This window comes from Ooceraea biroi, chromosome 12, assembly GCF_003672135.1.
Source record: "Ooceraea biroi isolate clonal line C1 chromosome 12, Obir_v5.4, whole genome shotgun sequence".
Taxonomy (NCBI): domain Eukaryota; kingdom Metazoa; phylum Arthropoda; class Insecta; order Hymenoptera; family Formicidae; genus Ooceraea; species Ooceraea biroi.
Window position 1 is genome coordinate 9,133,887 of NC_039517.1, and position 15,237 is coordinate 9,149,123.

At 45.1% G+C, this 15,237-nt stretch overlaps 1 protein-coding gene across 34 annotated transcripts in view; it reads left to right on the plus strand.

The window, feature by feature from the left end:
- Nucleotides 1–15,237, plus strand: part of LOC105282229 (ensconsin) — a 151,688-nt gene that overhangs the window by 116,314 nt on the left and 20,137 nt on the right. For all 34 annotated transcript variants that reach the window (XM_026974247.1, XM_026974252.1, XM_026974255.1 and 31 more), the window contains one exon: nt 10,420–10,488. In XM_026974247.1, the coding sequence (XP_026830048.1) occupies nt 10,420–10,488 (69 nt within the window). The remainder of the gene's footprint in view (nt 1–10,419; nt 10,489–15,237) is intronic.

Below are 15,237 nucleotides of genomic sequence, written 5' to 3' on the forward strand. Positions count from 1 at the left end.
AAATTACACCTTGTTAGCGGTGGCTTTAACGCGCCGCGCAATGCTGCATCTCCGCTCGCCATAAATCATCCCAGCGCTCGCGGATCTCGCGCGGCATAACCGGAAATGGCGATCGGTTATCTCGCAGTTGGATACAATTCCGTTTTCGCGCGTTTCTCGGCCGTAATAATTACGCCGGCCGACGTTAATGTGCGATTAATTATTTTCCCGCATAGCTCGCGCGCGGTCGCCGAACTTTTCCACGAGTGTAACCGACTCGTCGAGTAATTAATTGTGAGATATTGTGTATGATGCTCGCGTGACGCGCGAGGCGAGATCTTCACACAATGTTACAACAAGCGTTTCAAATGACCGGCCTGCCGAGTCCTCGGGGTTTCCTCGTTATTGCAGTGCGAGTCCGTCGTTAAAAGCTACTCCTCGTTAACGAGTTTCTTGCGCGCTTCTGGCCTCAAATCGCCGGTAAATCGTCCAATTTAGGGCAGCGAGCCGCGAACTCTTACGCCCCAGCTGTAAATTCGCGTTTTATTCGGCTCGAACTATCAAACCGAGATACTTTCCGCGTCCTCGCGGGCGGACACGATCGTTAACCCGTTTGCGCGGAATTTCGTCGATCTCAGGAAACAGTTGAGCATTCGCGGAACGAGCGATAGTGAAAAGGCTCCGAGAAATAAGAACTCGGAAATAAGAACTTTAATTATCTTTCACGAAGTCCCGCTTTCTGATTAAAATGTCTCCTTGTGCCTGAAACGGTGTCAAGTTTTCCTCCAATTAATTTTAAGAAAGTTCTCTTGAAAATATTATAGTTGAATTACGATTTCATCGTTCCAAAAATATTCTGACCTGAAATAGATATTTTCGTGTTTCACTGAGTGAGATCCGCAGCAGACGAATTTGTTGTCAAAATTTCGATAACCTTGCCAAAATTCTCGGCCGAATGTAACTTGGCAACAGCATGTAATAACAGCGCCATAAATCAATGTCGGTTGCAGATCCGTGCTCGCATTAATTCCGCCCTTTTTTTGCCGACCCCTCCTGTGGGTCGTGGTATGAATCTTAGTCTTATCTAATGCCACGACCGCAATTACTCCGTGAAGGGAGGGAGAAACGCACTCGGCTTCGCCCTTTATTCTCAGGACCTCGGGCGACCCAGAAGCATCCTGCTTCCATGTTGGGCTGTTATCGGCACCATGGTGGTAATTATTGCGGCGGAACTAGTAACGTTCCGCGTGGAAATGCGGAACGAATCATTTATTTGAAGCGCGATTCTGATCCTGCGAGCAAAAACAGGAGACGCAAAAAAAGTAGCTGCATAGAGCTAAACCGTAAATGTCAAGCCGACAAAGTAAAAATGTAACAATCCAGTTTCAATGACGCGTACGATCATGTTGAACCCGTAAAAAGAAATGTCATTGTACTGACGTCACGCAAACAAGAGAAGCGCACGATGTGCTCGTGCATTTATGGACGGTCTTATTGCTCCAACGTATCGAAGAAAAGCTGAGATGATTGAATTGTTTTCCCGTCGAATATCGACGATACGCAAGCGTAGGTGAAGATTCCGTCGCTCGCTGAGAAACGAGTGGAATGCATCGGCGACGACCGACTTCGGTCATTAATCAGATGGTGCGGACAGCAGGCGGCGCGGCGCAGCGAACGGAACGGCTGAAAATGCCTGGATCGTCGCATTCGAGATTCGATCACGGATGCTAATGACCCGACAAATTTTCCGATTGTTCGCCAGCAGTCGGCGAAGATATCTAGCCCCGCGTGATAAACGAGCTCGATCGCGATGGATCGAGGTCTGACGTGAAAAAGTCGCTGGCATTCTTTTATCGCCAATGGTGGCGATGCGCCCTGAAGAACGGCGGGAATAGAATTCCTATGAGTTCTCGAGTGACGACTGCGAAGCCGGTTCTTCCGCTGGCAGCATTTTTCGCGATGGATATGAACATCAGATAAAACAATAGTTCGAGATTATCTATACTTTTGTGCGCGATGATGAATAGTCTCGCGAGTCGCTCGATAGCGCCGCTTTGATACTCTTTATTTCTTTTTCTTTTTAGATGACGTGAATTGTTCTTTTATCGAATATCGTGAATCATCTTTAACGCATTTTACAGTTGAATGAGATTTCCTAACGTAACGTTTCTATTTACGTCGTTTTCTTTTATATTTTTAAATTTCCAATTCTAATGATTCGATCGGGAACGACTTCACTTGAGCAACTATTATGATTAGCTGCAGTATTTTCGCGGAAATCCATCGATGCATTGCTTCGAGGAAGCCAGCTTTTTATTGCCTTTTTAATCAAGTGACCTAATTTACGCCCCCGCCCTATGTCGACCCTCCTCGTCGCTGTGACATCGCCGGAAGATAGAAGGAGCCTCTTGCGGCAGCGACTTGCCAATTGAAATCCCCAACAAAAGAAGACAAAATGAGACCTTTCCTCTGAGGAAGCTAGCGGAAGAGCAGGAAGGCGAGCCATTTTTGTGGGTCAGGATGCGAGCGACGGACCTCATTGAACATTCTTTTCTCTCGTCGAGACTCGTCCGCGGATAGATAGAGATATCGCAGCTATTATCCCCTTCGGCCAAACCGCTGCATCAAATGGGTTCGACAGAATAATCAGGCATCTAGCGTGAAAGAGATCCGACCGATACTGCAAATATCTTACTTCAATTGGAGGAACGAGGAAGAGCTTTCGCTAAACGCGAACGATGAGCACAAGTTACTGGAATGTGTGGATCAAGAATGAAATCTCTTCCGAAAAGAGATCAATGGAATTGTTAATTTAATTCTTAATTCATTTAATATGTACAGTTACTTTCTCTCTTTCTGCGAACTTCATACATTTAGCTTTCCCTCTTCTTTTCTTAGTGCTATTCTGTTTTTGCGTGCCTGCATCAATTCATCATTTTTCCTCGCAGCTAAATCGCCTGAAATTTTCCAGTATGTCGTGGAGCTTTCAGTTGCTGCATAAAGACAACGGGCTGTTTAAATGTCATTAGCATACTCGCTACCCCGTGCATTTTTCATGCATACGAGAGAGTTCACTTCGTCGCCGGTTTTACCCTCACGGTTTCTACGCGGTTGCCAGGTGCGCGCCAACCAGGTTCTGCCTCTTGCATCCCAGATTCCATTTTTCCCACTTCCGGCACCACCCGCCGGAACTTTCGGCTCGTTTGAAGAAACGATCCGGCAATATTACCACGCACGTGGCGCGCACAGTGACAGAAAGTGGTTCCTTCGCTAGGATGTGAACTATATATCCGCCCACGTAAACGCCATTCCGGAATTGGATTCGGCGAGATGGTCGGGGCCGGAACACGTGAGGCTACGCGTACGGGTCGATACTTATTCATTCTGGCATTCGAGAGCAGAAAGCGTAAAATATATACTCAAGTACAGCGTGCGATACAGTATTCGTACACTCTGCACATCCCGAGTAATCAATAAATTAAATTACGATCGTGAGCAATAAAATAATAACGGAGAAAGATGAAGTAAGGATCGGCGAAGCACCTGGCCGACGCGCGAATTACATTTAGATATTTCTCCCGGGAACACATAATTACGTTTGCGTAGATACGATCGTATTCGCGAATTTGAAAATTGCAGATACTTACGCTAAGCTTAGGACACGTGTGTGGGTCATGTGCACGCTCTATAAAGTTTGGCGAGCGAACCCAGTAGAACGATCTTAATCCGATCTCTTAATGAAATTTCCGGCGCGAGGTCGCTTACGGCTTTTGTACCTATCAACAGAGAACGCAAACTGCTTCCGCGCTCGAGCATCGCGCGATTTTTCGTCCGCTATTCTATGTACAATACTTTTTGAGAGTGCGTGCACGATAGCCCATTTTTCGCATCGCTGAATAGCCGCAAAATAGGAAATAGGAGCGTGCGGAGGTCCAAATTGTCGGCACAGGTATCTGCTTTTGTTTTCAGGATGTGTGCACTCGATACGCGCGTATTTCATACGCTTTTTATTTTTTTCTCCTTTTTTTCCTCTTTCAGTTGCCGTCTCGCGATGTCGCTTTATGTGGATTCGCATGCAAAAAGCCGTTCCACGGTGCAATAGATATCACGGCTCGGCGCTCCCGCGAGAGATTTCGTCCTTGCTCAGTGTTGAACGTATCGGCCGTATCGGATTTATCGATTACGTATCGCGCAAGGTGACGCCTATTTTTCGCGCATCCAGATCTCCATAAAGTATCCGATGAATTTTAATCATTCGCTCCGCTCTATTTTTATATACATCCACATGTATATATATATATATATATATATATATATATATTCACACATATATTCTTGCATATGTGGTATCATACTGCTGCCACTAGTTAGTTTATAGTAATTTAGCTACCATTCACTCGATACACAGCTGTTACGCCGCAGCTACGTAGCGGACGGAGCGTGTGATCTCACGATATGGTTCCTCGGATGCAAATGAACCTCGAATATCTAGGCACAAGTTTCGAATCGAATCAGCCGCGTCCCCTCCACACGCGGAATGCAGACGCGCGTCACGTCACGGAGCGGCTGGTCAGAAAATTAAGGCGATTCAGGACAAGTGGCATCTGATTCACGTCGAGTCAGCCCGTAATTGCGTTCCGCGGCCATCAAGACAATTAATCTGTCATGCAAATAATTGCGAGGGCGTCTTTGTACTTTGGGGGAGACTCCGAATGATTAAGGGAATACCCGTGCCCGTCTAATAATTCCTAATCGTCTCACGTCTCCGTTTGTCATCGAATAAATGTCATATCCGGAACACGATCCGGTCACGATACGACTCCGTGAGCGTTATTCGAATAACAAGACAATAGGAAGAAATTTTGTTCAATGTGACACGCTGATGACACAGTACTATTACTTTTTCTTTATGCAAACTGCCATTTATTGTAACGCGCGTCTTATTCGGCCGGGTGTGGTTTGAAAGTGATTAAAAGCTTAACATAATGTCTGCGTTGACATAATTTTATTCAGGACGCGGCTGACGTCTCCTGACATCCGATATTATTCCGATATCGTATATGCGCACGCAACACGCACATCATCCCCATTTTTCAGCCGTCTGCTCGCTTCCCCGCGGAGCGCATTTTATTACGGGAAGTAACGCTTCTTTATTCGCCCCGTAAATTCCGCAGAAAGATGTAAGTTGGATTCCTGTGAAATATTCATGTGTACATATTTCGATGATGCACTCATCCGCACGTGTATCTCGTCGTCGGATTCTGAATCGAGACGAGACGCACGGCGCGTCGCACAGAGTACTCACGATAATTAAACGCGAGCAAAATTGTCTATCGATATCCTACCTTCAGTGCTGCATTTTGCAATTCTGATATTAATATTCTATCTGCAAAGCTCGATTCTCTCAGGCAGGACGTTTTATCACCGGAAGGACTACTATTGAGATTGAAACAATTAAAGTTCCAGGTTTTTTTGAGTGCTTGTTTTTGCAACCGCTTCTATACTTGCTCTACCGTCTCAATAAGCCGCCCTATTCTTCCCTTAGACCACCCGACCGTTAAATTAATACACCGTCTGATAGTGGCTTTCGCCCTTTTTTTCTTCAACGCTATTCTCCCTTTTCCCCTTCGAGACAACCTCGTCCTATTAAGGATCCTCACCATTGACTCAATGAGAGGGTAAAATGAGCGACATGGAGCTTCTCATGAACGTATCGTTTGCAGCCTCTTGTATTCAAAAACAATGCATTTATTTCTTAAAAGCAGTGACCTTATACGCAGTGAGAGCACTTTTATAATATTGACACAAACTATTATAATAATTGCATCAAATTCGAGTCTCTATAATGCATTTTCGGTTCTCATGTCGAGCACGTAAGTAATCGCAAACACTTGTGGCGCAATCAGATCGGAAAATCAGCAGGTGAAAATTCCAAGGCGAAATCCACGTGCATCGAGCTTAGCAATCAAGAGACACTGAAACAATTACGTGAACGCGCTGCTTCACCGTTGCATTCTTCCAATCCCGTTTAATTCCTCATTATCGAAACTCGCTGCATTAATTGGCTCGGTCACAAGTTCACTTTACACACTATCGCGCGAACACGGCACGTCGGCAGCGCCGGGACGTTGTAATTAGCGGACTCCGACGATCGACGATTCAATTGCAACGCGAGGCAAGTCTCCATTGTCCGATCTAGATACGCGTGGCTCTCTTTCTCTCTCGGGGATCGCGCTGCTGGCAATTTAAGCGTCTTTTCAGAACGCGGGGAGGTGTCGGCTACGGGCATCGTGTCACCGATAATTAACCGGCGTACGTTGGGACACTCCGGGGAATGAACAGCTGCTATTTCTTCATCGCCGCCTGGTGGCAATTAACTCTCTTCAACGTCCGATAAACCGACTGGTACAAATTCGTTACGTCGACTTGTCTCGATCTGCGAGGAGACCACCACGATTATATGGGCATATTGCTGCTTATACCTCGGGGAGGGAACGATTGAACGATTCCATTATAGTCGTGTTACTTAAATCGAACAATCGAATCAGTCGATATGCCAGCCATAAGTTTTGGTCAAGCTTCTTTTTGATATCAAGTGGAATCACTCGCGCTAATTGCGTGATACCGAGGATAGTAGTGACATCGTTCTAATCGTGCAATCACAGAATCCGGAGAGGATATCGGCGCGATTTTCACGTGGCGCTACATGAGTTCCACTCTCGATCGACGATTGCGGAAGAGCTAATCCAAACAGAAGCCTGCGTAAATTCTTCACGAACCGTCAAGATAATGCGTCGGGCGTTGCCTCGCTCTTGTGTAAATTGCCGAGCGTTAAAACCGGTCCGAAAGCTTTCGGATGTGGATTTGCATTTCGATCGCGTTGTATATCGGCGTGCCATGTGTACATACAGACGGCGCACAGCGCGGAACCACCATCACGACGACTACCACCATCAGTGCTAAATGCGTTAGCGCGTATTTGCTAACTAGTTAAAACGGCTGTGCTAATGTTTGCTCCCGGGACCTTCAAGTGCATTCGAGTATATGCAACGCGACGAGGTAATCACCGGCTCCTGTAATGACCTGCAAATGAATCTACTGGCGGCTGCGATCCGCGCGGCTCCAGGAAGCGAATACGAAGAATTAATCCGCGTCATCGTCTGAGGTTCTCGGTGGCGCCGGTGATTTATTAACGACACGATCGCTCTCGCAGCGATCCTCTGCAAATCGATCGCGTCGTCTTGCGCGCGAATTTCTTACGTAATGCAAGAAACGCGAGCTTCGTATCGTCGTTCACGTAACTCGGCTGTGGATAACAGATTCTTTGTGCGCGTTTCACAAAGTGTGTGCCCGCGTGTTTTCCCCCTGGCGATAAATTTTATTGCGAAAAACGCGAAGCAAATTCTGGGCGTCAACGTTTATTAAATAAAGTCGGCATCGCGTCTCATGAGCTGCTCCACATATGTATGTATTGCCGTTCTTAGCTTGCTTTGCATGAGAATATCCGAAAATTTACGGCCTTGGTGGGCGCTCCACTTTTTTCTCCAAGTAGCAACGTAGCTCCTGAGAACTAAGAAGTACGATAAGAATTGTTACACGTCTCGAAGGCACCTCAGGGCGAGCTCAGTCTGTATGAGGACACAAAAGGCTCCATTTAAGAATTGAATTGAACGTTGCCGACTTTCGAGCGACTTGGCAATGCCCTGGGTGTGATATACGCTATTAGCTGCACGCCGTGCGTCCAGAAATTCCCAATCTCTCAGGAAAAGTGGATTATTTCCGCAAGCAGTGAGTAAAGAGATAAGGAGAACATTTAATTCATTTAATTCTTTGTGAAAATTTGAGTCTTTCTAAATCAAAACGTAACGTATTACGTATCTCGCAAACAGGAAAATTATCTCCAAATTGTGTTTTAGTGACGGTGGATGGCATTTAAAATAATTTTAGTATTAAATAATATATAAAACTTCTTCAAAAAAGGACATTGAGAATTCAGAATTTAGAATCTTCTCTTTCACGCTAAAAAATCTTAAAATTCTCGCCGACTGAATGACTCAGAGCTTCTCACTGACGGATGCTTTCACGTAGCGCCGTTTGTCGTTGCACAAACAGGTGCAATCAGGTAGCGACGACGCTTGTTCCGCGCGAGTCGCGCCAACAGTCAGCAAATCGCATGATTATGTAGCTTCGCGCTCGCATAGATGCTCAACGAGTAGAGGCAGGCCGATCGTTATGCAGATGCAAGTACTCATGTTTATTCCCGCGCGGCCGTTTCCTTTTATCCCGCCTTGCATTCTCGCTGCAGTTTCGAGTGTGTCTAAATTCGTGCGAGAAACACCGCTCGCGCGTTTTCAGTAACACGTAAAAGCGTCCTCAGCTTGCTCGGTCTGCGCGCGACCACCGAGCGATTTAATCCCGCGAGAAAACAATCGTGCGAAATGCGGAAATGTTTCGAGACTCCGAGCGAAATTTGCTAAAAATTCGTCAGTGATACTGACGTCTTTCACTTTGCGCGTGTCACATGAAATATTCAGAGAATTTCTTACATTCGCTCGAGATGCAATCCCTCGGATGGATTTCACAAATTATGAACCGGCTCTACAGTCCGGACACTTCGTATATCACGTACGTAATTTTCCGTCGACAAATTGGAGGCCGGCTGAAATTAACGAGAAATTACTTTCGCGTTAAGTGTCTGACACTGTTTTATCGTAATTAATATCGTAAGCGCGTGAATATCTTGGACGCTTCGACGTAAACCCAGCAATTATTTCACTCGTAAGTTGAAAACTTACCGGTGAGAACATCGTTGAACGCCGTCTTCTTTCCTTTCAACGAGGGATCTTTCAGTCTTGACAAATCGTCACGAATTCCTTTCCAAAGTAACCTCCGACATCCATCTTTAATCCACAAAGAGTCCCTCTGCCCATTGGTCTTTTTTGTTCCGCGTTTCTTTTCACGATGCACGTCGGCTCTCGAGTTCGAAGATCATGTCTCGCAGACATTGATCAGCGTCTCGCCTTCTTCATTTTCATTATTGCCAAACGACGACGTCTTAATAGCGCGAATTTAGCGAAGAACTCGAGGATCCTCTCCGTAAGAGCGACCATCGATTGCGAACGACGGCGACGCGCGATAAAACGCTTTTTCCTCGCCATGAGCGTCTCGTGTTATCATCGTTAACGTCCTCATCCGACGTTGTTCCGCGTCATTATCCACCGCTCGATGCTTTAAACTATGGGCGCACCCGCTATAGAAAGAGAAATTCGCCGTCGACGCGGATTATCTTCTTCCTGTTCTCCATACTCGTTGCTCTTCATTAAAATCCTATCTCTGGCCGGAATTAGTATCTGAGCATCTATTTTCGTCTCAGCAAAAGATAGTTTATAATAGCTGTCCGAGCAACTCAATTCTCGTGAGAATACAACGCTTCTGCGCCCCTCTCCATTCACTTATCTCTCGATTGCAATCGCCCTCGAAATCAGGTGGCAATAAAGTTTCCCGGGATCTCTGCAGATAAGAACGAAGAGATCTATCGGGTCGCGAAGCGAATTACTCTTCAAGATATACGCCTCATTCAGAGTACATGAGCCTGCATATCGGGCCTTTTCACCGGCTCGAACGTGCACACCACCGAGTTCCACCCAATTGAATCGGTGAATGTCTCCGAGTAATAGGGAAGGCAGAGAGGCCCTCTCTGCGAAATGTCGAAGTTCAACCACCCGCGCACACGCCTCTGGACGACGTGCACCAGATACGCAACCCTCGCCCTCGCTCATGTGCCTCGCCCTTAACTACGTGCGTCGAGTGATCTCGATTCTCGTCGCGGCATGATGCTGCGTAATGCAATTTCTTTATGGCGCATGTGGGTGTCTTGTACCGCTCGCTGTGCCGATATTCGATGCCGTTTGTGATTCCGAAAGCGATGTGCGAAAGTATCCCACGCTTAAAGAGTCGGATGCGCCTCGAAAGGAATTATCTTTCGTTGCATTCGATGCCATCGCGTATTTAATCCAAGCCAAAATATGCGAAAATCATTGCGAAGAGCATCATTGAGGGAGGTGATTGTAAACGTTTTGCAATCGCAAATTATTCCCACAAAGTAATGCTATCGATAAATCGCAGATTAATCGACTGTTCGTGATTAAATTCAGAATTTGATTATAATAATCGGGGGAATTTGCAATTTTAATTAAATTTCCGGTCTTCTGGGGGTGCCGCCGAGTATGACACCAGTTGTTCCCGCTACAAGAAATTGATGTGCTGCTGGAATACTAATACTAGCGCAAGGTGCTTGAACCGCTCGAACTCCCGCATGTCGGACGACGACCGCTTTTTTAATTAAAATTTTTATTCAATGTCCGTAATACCGCCCTCGTGTATACTCAATGACCGCCAACGTCGAGTAAATTGTCTCATGCGGAATTTCTCTTTTTGCAGCTGGAGCCGCTCCTGAGGAAACTAACCAAAGGTCCAGTTCTGCACACAATCGCCACTCTCTCACGAAGGGTAAGTTTGAAGAATGCAGAAACTGCTGTTGTGCCTTTAGCGCATACTCGTTTCTATATCGTTTGGTGTTAGAAGCGCGCAACGACGTCCAGTACAGCACCATAGCCAACGAAATAAATTGATATTACTTTGTGTCTCGAAGTAACCGAACGAACAGTTCGATATTCTTGACATGGATATATCAGTAAATTAATATAAAACGGATATATTAGTAAATTAACATAAAACAAATTGAATCTCCTGGGCAATCTCTCTAACAAAATATTGCAATTCTGTAAAGACGCGCGATGCCGCTAAACAAAAGATACTCTTCAACATGGGATTGATGTCAGATAAAACACGATGGTGCAATGCTTGATGGCTAATGCTCTAGAGTGTAGTTTGCCTGGCTCTCTTCTCCTTTCAACTATCTCGATGTGTTCCGGCCGACTTGTGTCGAAATTCCGGTCCGAGAACCTTTCATTACTTCGCAGCGAGCGTGACGCTCGATGATACCTATCACGGCTTTTTGGCATTTACACGGCGGATTTGGGCACGATCCGCACGATGCAGTTTTTAATATCGCGCCCAGGGCCTTCCGATGTGGCGCTTGTGAGCACAGCTTGAACATTTATTTGTGACACAAACGTAGTGACACATATCTACGGATATAGGCCAGGTTTTATTCGATAGATCTAAAGTGCAGTTTGACACTTCAAGCGCGTCAAATTTTCGAAGCACAGAAGATATAAAATATCATATTTGTTGAACAATTTGTTGAATCTGAAATTGCATGATCATATGAAGGAATAAATTTATGGTCGCGAAATTGCTTGAAATCGAAGGGTGAAACATGGAAATACATGAATTCTATTTAATCGCAGTTTAAAAGACACAGATATGCATATTCGTATTGTGTTATTCTTCCTTTCAGTTTTCTCAGCGTAAATGTCACTGTGTTTAGCACAGATTATGCTAATTTAAGTTTTAATAATTTGATGTGGTTACAAAATTATATGTATCCTAAAATCTCTTTGTCAAACCATTAAAATTGCATAAGAGGAACCAGGTCGCAAAGTATGCCGGATAACTTCAAGGTTCTCGGCGAATTTCCATCGGAACGTTTGTGAATTGCTACGTCACCGATATTCCGCACTTGATAACGATATTAATCTCGCGCGGAAAACCGCGTAACTACTTTCCGATCCGTGGTGGAAGCGGGTGCACTATCGAGTCGCGATGAATCTAAAGCACGACTTCTGGGTCGCGGCAGATAACGAATGCAATTCTCCGGGTTCGACCAGCGAAACGGCCAAGTGGATTTAATAACGTTCCGATTCCACGCTGCGCTATATTGTAAGAGAGAAGCCGCGCTAGTTTAATCAATCGTTAGGAGAGCGCCCGTGAAATCGTTAATAAGTCTTCCATTTGACTGGAAAAAGCGCGCACGTGGCAACCCGTCAAAAATCCAATTCGAATGAACGACGCAATGCGTAATTGCGGTATTCATCGCGCGATTGTGTAATTAGATTCGTCTCAGTGACTGGCGTAATGAAATCTGTATTCACGTATGAGGGTGTATATAACATTTGGGAAATAATTTATTTAAGAACGATATTAACATTTATTTTATTATGTGGAATTGAAAATATAAGTGTTCGTGGTATCTTCTAACAATGCGCGTTTGTCAGAGTAAAAAGGAAAGAGAATGACGAAACATTCGCTTAAGAAAGAAAGGCTCTTATGCTTATCTTCCCCATGGGTCATTTTTCCTCGTTAAAAAACTGTGGCGGTACTCACAGAGTATTTAAAGCGCCTTCATTTGACCATCATTACCAACGAACAGAGAATTATCGAGGCTTCAAATTTGAAATGTAAACGACATCGTCCACGTTCAAGAAGCAGGCTCGCTCGTTCGATATTAGTAAAACATCAGAACCCCCCGGGATGAGAAATGAGGACAATTTCTTGGCTTCCATTAAAACCACCCACGCACCATTGCCATGGTCTAATTAAATTATACTTTCAGTTAAATTGAAAAAAGAGGAACTTTTGTTTTAAAGGTACCTTTCAAGTATAACATGGTAGATAAACTCAAATAATGACCGTGTGTAAACTTCGAAATTTAAAGTGCTAGTAGGGATCGAGCATGAAAGAAACTCTAAATCAGAAAAGGAAACGCTGGACGTAAAAGTGACACTATCAATTTATTCACGTACCATTTTCGTGGTACGAAAGGCGACGTATTATTCTCGAAACGCGTGGACCATACAAATATCTCGACGATAATTACCCTATATCCTACGCGATAATTATCGCTTGAGCAAATGCCAGCGGCAAGCGATCATCGAGAACTTCGTTATTCAAGTCGCGCGTCACCGCTGTCTCATAGATCATTCATGTGCCCTGAACCAGCGCGTATCTGTTCGCATTCTACACCGCCACTCGGGCAAGGTGGATGAGATAGAATAGTAGTCGGACGGATGAATGGAGGATTCAAGGGGAGAAAAGCCGGGGTGGCGAGAGGGCGAGTCGGCAGGAGGAAAGGGAGGATTGGAAAGACAACCTCCGCGGCGAAAGCGACGGTGGATGGAAGCGACAGATTCCATTGTTTTCCGACCCACTTCCAGGCGAAGAGAGATTAACAGAGCCGTGTGTATCTACCGGCGGATTTTCCAACGTTTGAACCCATAAGATGACGAGGACGACGACGATGACGACAGAGGCCGCGATTGCATGATAGATGCACCGGCACGAAACGAGTGCGCGCCCCTCCGGGCAATGGCGCGGCGTGCGCGCTTGTTTGTACCCCATTAAATTGTCTCGGTTACCCGCTTGTCTGCCGATCCTTTCTCGCGATGCAAAATTGTGGGCGCGTCGCCGTAAATATTGCCACGAGGGGATTTTAACGAACATCTGCGTGAAACAATATCGCGCGCTGCGGAGGGTTACTTATTTATTATGCGGGGAGCACCCGCACGGTCGTTCATCAGCGAGTAATTCCTGCACAATTCAGTCAAGCTCGGGTTTGGCAATGCATCATCGTTTTTGCACATAGACTTACGATGTTTCTTTTAGTTGTAGGGAAAATTTATTTTGCCATTTTGCAGATTTGAGCACGTTATTTCAGCGTAATCGCGTGAGTGCTTTTCAAACGTCCAGCAATTTTCCGTTCCTACCGCACTTATTTTTTATTTAAATTCCAATTCCTCGCGCGTTGCGTTTCACGCGGTCGTACTATTTTTCCACTCCGTCCTGCCATTCCATTCCGTCAGAAACGGGAGAATTAACGGCGATATTGTGCAAAGGACAGCTTTCAGGGAGATGGATGGATCGGAACGCGCACATTGTACGTCGATGCGTTCCCGAATGACGGAAGATTAACTGCTCTGCGAGCTACATGCAATACTAGGCTGTGTATTCTGCGCAATTGCGTCCGCAAAAACGACGACGTATCATTATCATTGCCTCGACGTCTTCCGAAGTTTCTTGCTTCTCTCCGCCGGTCAGAGAAGAAGAGTCTTTTCGATCAGGATAATGGGCGGAAGGAAAGAGAATCGAGTCGCGCTTTGTAGCGAGTTCGCTCTCTGCCGCTTTCATCTTTGTGGATGCAGTTGCGTGTCGCGTAAAGTGCACACGATATTCTTAGCTGCATTAGCGTGATTGTTATTTATCCAATTGCGTAAAATATCAGGTCTATCGTATAAAATTAACTCCCAAAAATTCATTAAATTACGTTCTAAAGGATTAATTAATAAAAATGCCAATGAGTGGCGCAAGATGATGTGATACAGGATTTTCGTTCCGATAATTTATGACCTTTTGTGAAGTGTGAATGCGGAGATTATCAATGTACCTCATTAAATGAACAGATATATGGTGATGTTAAACCACAGAATTATTTCCGCGTTGCACACTATTCAGCACTTTATTCTACATTTTGAGTTCCGCTTAAACATCGGTGTCATTTGATCGGATATCAAGTTTCTCCAATTTGATACGAATTCGCTTTTCGCATTACATTTACATGCAAGTCGATTTCGCTCATTGTCGATAAGAGTAAAGCGAATTCTTCAATTTCCGTCGCGTGTTATTCGAAAAATCCAAAGCATCGCTGACGATTCAGCATCGAGAATTCTCTGCCGCTCGCGACATAATTCGGTATTCGTGACGTCAAAACGTCCTTTCATGTCATCCTCGTGGCCTTCTCGCGTTTCCGCTTCTCCACTCTTTCTCGGTCCCGTTCGATTCCGCGCTCGCATTACTAATGACATGTCCAATTATCATCAACGGCTAGGCCTAACGCCTCCTCCTGCCTTCGCACTCTTTTATCGTTCTTTGGCATTTATAGTCAACGGCCGGAAACAATATTGGCAAGCCCGTCCTCGTCGACAACGAATCGTCGACGAAAAGCGAAAATAAGCCGCGCCGCGTTGCAATTAGTGATTACGACGAGCATGGGAGAAAAAGGGAGAGAGAGAGAGAACGGAATCGCTATCAGATTCGCACGATATCGACCGGCTTCGTTTGGCATGATTGTACGCGTGACATAACGAGCTTCGATCGATACTTCGCCACTCAACGAAAATATAATTTCAAGCAGCGAAATTTATTAATGAGCAACATGTGAGATGAATTTAATTATATATAATATATATTCAACGCGAAATAATTTCCAAAAAGTATACCACGTGTAATTAGATGCAACACGTCCGCACATGCAACGTGTTTAAATTGGAAATAGATTTTAATTTTAATTTTTATCTAATA